This window comes from Aplysia californica, unplaced genomic scaffold (genome assembly GCF_000002075.1).
Source record: "Aplysia californica isolate F4 #8 unplaced genomic scaffold, AplCal3.0 scaffold00051, whole genome shotgun sequence".
NCBI classification, from domain to species: domain Eukaryota; kingdom Metazoa; phylum Mollusca; class Gastropoda; order Aplysiida; family Aplysiidae; genus Aplysia; species Aplysia californica.
In genome coordinates this window covers 1,781,705-1,789,423 of record NW_004797321.1, presented here as the reverse complement: position 1 = coordinate 1,789,423, position 7,719 = coordinate 1,781,705, and the positions used below count along the sequence as shown (strand labels likewise).

Below are 7,719 nucleotides of genomic sequence, written 5' to 3'. Positions count from 1 at the left end.
CGAACAAGATATAAAGTTGAACCATTTCTGAGTGAGGCCCAAATGGGATTTAGAAAGGGGAGAGGATGCACCGACGCAATATTTGCTCTACAACAAATGTGCAAAAGGGTAATAGAACACAACAGGGAACTAAACATAGCATTTGTCGACCAGGAGAAAGTGTTCGCCAGAGTGAACAGAAACAAGCTGTGGAAAGAACTCAAAAACTACACTGTAAGAGGTCAACTTCTAGATAACATCCGTGCCATTTACGAGAACAGCATAAGTACAGTAAGAACGTCAGAGGGACTCAAAGAATGGTTCGAGATAACATCCAGAGTAAGACAAGGTTATGTCCTATCACCACTACAATTGATCATATATAGGGATAAAATTACAAAAGAGGCCAACGCAGAATCATACGCCCTAAATGAATTACTCTTCGCTGATGACCAAAGCCTGGAACACAAAGATGAACGAAGTATCCAACACCACACCACCAGATTAAACGAAGAATGTAACAACTATCATATGAAGATCAACATCTACAAAACAGAGACAATGAAAGTAAGCAGAAAGCCAGGATCTCTCAGGATACACATCAACAACAACAGTCTCAGACAGGTCCAAGAATTTAAGTACCTCGGAAGCATATAGAAGATGGGTGACTGAACAGAGAAATTGAAGTACAAAAGGCCAATAATGTTAGTTACCAGCTTACCCCACTCCTGAAACATCCTAACATCCCCACGACAACAAAACTCAAAATGATCAACACCATAATATCCATCCGTACTCTCACCTATCAATGCCAAACATGGACCACGAACAAGACATTAGAGTAAAGAATTCCATGTGAAATTCGATGCGTTAGGAAAGCAGTAAACAAGTCCAGGCGAGAAAAAATTAGAAACACAGTAATTTTAATCAGAGATGGATGGCACAAATGATGTCATGCATGGCATCCAACACCAAAGAACATCTCATGTGATTACCAACACACCACCCAGCACAACATGCCTACATAAAAAAAGTCAATGGCAACAAGGCTAGAGGGCGACCGAGAAAAACCTGTATATATGTGGTCAGGGAAACATTAACAACTCACGGCATCCCCCTAACCCAAGCTCTCCGGCTGGTGGCACAGAGACGTCTCTTTCTTCCGCGACACCCAAAAGGGTATAAGCGGTGGATAAAAGAAAGAAAGAATTATAATTATTAATCATCATCATCCGGTGCCTTGCCCACTGGCGTGGGCGATCATAGACCTCCACTTCACTGTCTTGCGTTGTAGCGATGGTGTCTGTCGTTCTTGCTGCTCCCAGCCATGTTGTGATCTTGTCCAGTATCTTTTCCCACTGTCTGCCTCTGCCTCTCTTTCCATCAAACTTGCCCGTTGTTACAATAATCTCCAATGATTCTGTCTGCATTAATAAAATAATATTTTTAGGCTATTATTATTATTATTATTATTATTATTATTATTATTATTATTATTTTTATTATCATTATTATTATTGTTGTTGTTGTTGTTATTATTATTAATATTATTATTACGATTGTTATTACAATCTAGTGATTGCGAGTTCGGGGGTTCGAGCCTCGGCTATGTCCGACGTTGTGTCCTTGGGAAAGGCACTTTACACGAATTTCCCACTTGGCTCGGTCCTATCGGAGACGGACGTTAAACTAGGAGGTCCTGCCCCTTAAATAACCTAATAATAATAATAATAATTGCATTTATATAGCGCATATCCATGCTCAAGAGCATGCTCTATTATTACCCCAGCAGACCCTCTGAGAACACTCAGAAACATACAGTGCAAGCTGCGGATTTCACGCGCTCAAACACTATCAAACTGACAAGATCGTTCACTGTCTATAGCCGGGTACCCATTTCCACCTGGGTGAAGTGAGGAAAATTAATTGTGCAAAGTGCCTTTCCCAAGGACACAACGTTGGGCCCCTGACGGTTGCGAGTCCGAGAGCTGAACCACTGAGCCACCAACGCCACATAAAGTGTTGATAGGGGGGTTAAACCTATACCATTTCACCATTTAAAAAAAATTACAATCATTATTACTATTAAAACTCTTAAAACGGTTTCTTATTCCAGATCCGATGATTTGGTGTGGCAGGACGTATGTGGAGAAGATGGAATATTACATTCAAGTACACTTTGCCTACTTCCCGGGAACCATGGGCAGAGGGCCAGGGTTTGAGATCTTGTTTCAAGGTATCTCTCTCTCTCTCTCTCTCTCTCTCTCTCTCTCTCTCTCACACACACACACACACACTTTCTCTCTCTCTCTCTCTCTCTCTCTCTCTCTCTCTCTCTCTCTCTCTCTCTCTCTCTCTCGCTCACGATCACACATCTTTGTCTCTGTCTGTCTGCCTCTCTCTCTCTCTCTCTCTCTCTTTGTCTCTCTCTCGCTCCCTCCTCCTTTTTCACCATCCTCTCCTTCTCTCTCTTGTCTTTCCTTCCCTCTCTTTGTTCTCTATCTCTCGTCCTCTGTGTCTTTCTCTGTCTGTCTGTCTATCCACCCCCCCCCCGCCCCCGCCCTCTGTATTCATTTGTGAGGCATCCCGCTTGGTGAAATCAGGCGCTTGTCAAAAAAATGAAATCGGAAAAAACTTTTACCTTTGGATTTCATTAATTGGACGAGCGCCTGATTTCACCACAATGCCACCAGTAAATATTAATTACTATTGTATTGTTAATCTTGTCCTGTCCTGCTAATGCATTTCTACATCTGTGTTAGTAGTGCCTAAAACACTCACTAAACCAATCAATCAATCAATCCATCAATAATTCAATGGATCAATAAATCCATCCATTCATTCATCCTTCCATCCATCAATCACTTATTCAATCAATTAATAAATCAATTGATAGATAAATCCATCCATCCATCCATCCATCCATCCATCCATCCATCCATCCATCCTTCAATTAATCAACCTGCAGATGGGCACACACCACCGATGTGTGACGGCCTCCAACAGCTTGCAGTGCGGGATGAACCAATGCTACTGTTTTCTCTTCGCACCGGTGAAAGCTTCTTCCCAAACTCGTAAGTGTAGGTTGCTTTTACATTATACATAGGCGTTCTCTATTTGGGGATCGGTTTGGTTTGGTTTGGTTCCGTTTCTGGCGACTTCGTTGCACACTGATGCTCGTCCTTCGTTGGCGAAGATGACCCTGACTTCACATCACTGGAGGGGTGGGGTATGTGCGGAGATGGCTGATCAGGCCCATCTTCTCTCGGAAATGTCTGTTGCAGTGGGGGCAGGGGATAGTTAGGACTGAACTAGGCTGGAAGGTAAGGCTTTCTCGGTCTTTTCTCAGCTGCCGTCTCCAATCTTTCTTTCTGATGTGTCTTTCTTCAAACGTGGCAACCCCCGATCTTACTAAGGACACTATAAACAGACCAACTGCCCTAACTGATGGACCAAGGCTCTGCCTTGAAAACAAACATGTTTGTTGCTGAAGGTCATGGTCGGTTTCGTCGGTTTTGCCCTTCCCAAGGAGGATGATCTGGTTTACCCCAAACCGACAAAACCGTACTGAACCGAATTGAATTGAACCGAACCAACGATGCCAATGGTGTCTCGGAATTAAGTTCCTTGGCCTCTGTTGCCTTTTGGTGTCGAGGGGAGAAGCGAACGTCTGTCTTTTGCTTGTTGTATTGCCTTACGCATGCGCGATATGTTGATTATGTCTACTGGTTCTCTGACTCTCTCTAAATAAGTTGTCGTTGTTATCGATCCAGCAACAGCTGGGCTCTCGCCATTCTGTCGAATGCCATGTAGTGATAAGTGCCGGTTTGCTGCAGATTAGTTTCAGTAATGAGCAACATTTTAAAACTCACTGTGTACACACTATTTCTTTTTATAATCAACGTTGTTAATTCATTCATTCAGTTTTTAAATTCCTTTTTATTTGTTCATTTATTTATTTATTTAATTTTTCATTGGGGGGGGGGGGGGGGGGGGGGGGGAAGAGGAGGCATTTTTCGCTATTTGTTTAAAGCAAGTACATTTGCCTTCACTTTGATGAGAAAAACAAATCTGCTACTATCACGAATAAAATTCGAAATATTTTATTTTTGATTGAAGGAGGTAGGGGTTGCCTTGTAAAATTAGTGAGAAAACGGCTGCCAAAGACTAGTGATTGCCATAGCTTGAGTGTCCTTAGAAATCGAAAATGTATATTTTCGCACCTTTAATCAACGTTTTTCAGTAAAATCCACACAAAAATATGTTTGTTTTTTTCAATAGACAAAAATAGTACATAGCCAAAAAAAATAAAAAATTGTCCAACCTGGGCGATGGAAAAATGGCTGTATCTTCGATTCTAATATTTTGACGAACGCCAGCCTGATTTCCCTACGATGCCTCGCACGTGATGTGTGTCCGCGACGGTTTTACACAGTTGATACACCAGCACTCAGGGTGGATAATAATATGGTATAGGTTTTGCGCCTCTATCAACACCATAAGGCTATTTAAAAGGCGAGACCTCCAAGTTTAACGTTTATCTCCGAAAGGACTGAACGAAATGGGAAAATCTTTCCCAAGGACGCAACGTCGGACCAAGCTCAGGCTGTATCCCCAAACCCACAATCTCACGATTACAGTAGCCTAACCACTAGGCCACTGACACCGCCCATCGGCTTGATTGTTTGGACATCTATTTCAGTTCTGTTTGTGAGGCAACGTGGTGAAATCAAGTGTTTGTCAAAATAATGAAAATGAAGAAACTGGCATTTTTGCGCAGGTTTGTGAGTCTTTTCGAATTTTTGTTTTTTGGCTCAATACCTTTCATGTCCATTAAAGAACATACTTCTATAGAATTTACTGAAAAACGTTGATAAAAGACACGAAAAAATGTACCTTTTCAGTTTCCACGGTCTCTCAAGCTAAAGAAATAATTAATCCCTGGATGAGGATGAAATTTTCTCTCTAATTTTACCTCTGAAACCAGGTGACCCCCACCTCATTTTTTCACAAATATCTGGACTTGTATTCGAGATAAATGGATACTTGTTTCATCCAAAGCAAGGCAAATGAACAAGAAGATGATACCAATAACTCTAAATGCCTGAAAATTGAAGAGAGCCTGATTCCACCACGTGGTGACACATTTGACTAAATGGTTCGATTCTGCTTCCAAGACCAAGTGTGATCAGTAGCCACAGTGATTGTTCTTTTACGTCCCCGCTCCATCGACACAAGTTAGATCATTTAGGAGGCGGGCTTCCGACCCTACCCGTTAGGGCCAACCTGGGCTGAGAGGGAAGCAAATTCCCGACGGAATGACCGAGATAAATGACAGAAATTTCTCACAACTCAGGAATCAAACGGAGATCTCCTGTGTGCGACAGCGAAGCTCCTATCGCCACACCACAGACACCGGTATTGCAAAATGACTGATCCGTGATTGCCAGCAGTTCCACCGGCCCTTTTCTTCCTTGGGTTTGAAACAGCAGATAATGTTGTTATATTTGGATCTGTCCTTCTCTCCCTCTGATTTGAAACAGATAATATTGTAATATTAATTGAAACTATCCTTATCTCCCTTTTTTAAAAACAGATAATGTTGTTACATTTGGACCTGTCCTTCTCCTCCTCAGGTTTGGAACTGATTACGTCACACGCATAAGATAATTGCTGAAGTTATTTTTGGCCGGTTTGGGGATTTTGTTTCTGAAATGATGAGCAGAGCCAGCTTGGTAATATAGTTCACTTGGACAAAAGAATAATCCAAATAGAAAATCTGTTGAGTGCAGCAAAATTCAAGTGTTTCACAGATTCCATTGTTGGAAAGAACAACCAGGTTTTTTTTCTCCTTTTCTCAAAAGGCTAAAAATGACTCGGGCGTTTATCTTATGAGCGAGACGTTTTTATAGCTGGACCTGCCCTCCTTCTCTTCCTCATGTTTGAAACGATCCTGTTTTGTTCTTGTTGTTATCGATCAGGTTTGAAACAGATAATAATTATTATTATAACTGGACCTCCATCTCTTCCTCAGGTATCAATGTTCTTGGAACCTGACAGCACCGGAAGACAAAGTCGTCCTCCTTCGTTCTGCCCGGGCGATTGCTCCAGTCTGCCAGGGTCCTTGGTTTCATCCAGGGGGTAGGTAAAAGTAGCAGAGCTGCTGTTTTGACACATCAGAACAACAATAAAAACTGTACTGTGAGGCTCGCGGTGAAATCAAGCGCTCGTCAAAATAATGAAATCAAAGAAACTGGCATGTCTGCCTCTTCAGCAATTTTTATCTAATTTTTGTGGGGGGGGGGGGGGGGGGGGTGTGGCTTGACAATTTTTATGCTCATTAAAAAAAAACATATTTTCTGTCTGGATTCTACAAAGAAACGTTGATTAAATGCTCTAAAAATACATTTTCAGTTTCCAAGGACTCTTTAACTACGGAAGTCACTAAACTTTTGTGGCCATTTTCTTGCAATTTTTTTCTCTGTTACCAGGTGACCCTCACCTTTTGTACCAAATGTTTCAACTTCTATTCAAACTGATGGGTATTTTTTCATTGAAAGCAAGACAACTAAATTAACAAACTTTGAAATGATATCAATAACTCCACATGCCCTAGATATACATGCGGATAACTTGAGAACGACAGATGTACTCCATTGGCCGATATTTATAGTAACAGCCATCTCGTTTGACGACATTGAGGGATTCCCACTGTGTTGTCGTTCACGGTGGCAAAACAACCGCAAAGCACTACATCAGTATTTTTAAAGCCTGTAGCTTACTGTAGCGTGGTGGCTGAGTGGTTAGTGCGCTTGTCTCCAAAGCAGAAAGTCCAGGTTCGAGCTTCGGTTCGGCCACGGATTTTTGTTGGCCCCCTCCTGCCCACCCACCTGTAATGGGTACCTGACTTCGAGTTGGGGAAGTGAAGGACTAATTCCAAAAATAAAAAAAATTCTAAAAAAATACATAAGATAACAGAAAAAGCATGTGATGTCATGACTTTGATGGATTAAAAAAAACAACAACCAAAAATTGGTCATTTTTCTACAATGGCCACCATTACCATGGCAACTGCTAGATTCATCCACAAAATAGAAGATTGCACAAAAAAAAAAATCCAGTGGCCGAACCGAGGAATCTCACAAACAACACAGAAATAAATCGAGGCTCTAAAAAGCCATTCCCCCTTTTCTCCACCTGAAATCTCAGCAGGCTTCCCCTGCCTTGCTGCAGTTCTCCCCTCTGAAGTCTGACCTGCAGTAATCCAGACTGCTTTTAAACACTTGCACCAAACAATACAACTGAACTGAGACTCACACTTTACTCACTCTCGACGTTCAGCCAAACAATACAATAGACTAGGCCTAACCCCCTGCCACTGACCAACACGCCAGATTGCAAATTAAACAACCAAATAGACCACAGTCTCAATGCAAGCTGTCGGGTTGTAGTGAAAATTTCCCCTTGTCAAGCTTAACTTGTGGGCGTGTTTCGCTGAAGGAAGCGTGCGTTTAAATGGAGTGACCGTGCGTTTGTACATCTAAATTATATGTTAAAAAAAACACGTCATGTGACGAAAGCGCGCGTTTGAGGGGAGCGTGCTTTTGTATGGCATGCGTTTAGGCGGAGACTACTGTATCTGTGGTAACTGTTTACTTTTCTTTACATCTTCTTCCCCTCCTTTCTCCGTCTCTCTCTCTCTCTCTCTCTCTCTCTCTCTCTCTCTCTCTCTCTCTCTCT

General features: G+C 42.0%; 1 protein-coding gene across 2 annotated transcripts in view; it reads left to right on the top strand.

The window, feature by feature from the left end:
- Positions 1-7,719, top strand: part of LOC101857774 — a 19,075-nt gene that overhangs the window by 8,455 nt on the left and 2,901 nt on the right. For both annotated transcript variants that reach the window (XM_013079435.2, XM_005092739.3), the window contains exons 5-7: positions 2,096-2,215; positions 2,948-3,053; positions 6,014-6,120. In XM_013079435.2, coding sequence (XP_012934889.1) covers positions 2,096-2,215; positions 2,948-3,053; positions 6,014-6,120 — 333 coding nt within the window. The remainder of the gene's footprint in view (positions 1-2,095; positions 2,216-2,947; positions 3,054-6,013; positions 6,121-7,719) is intronic.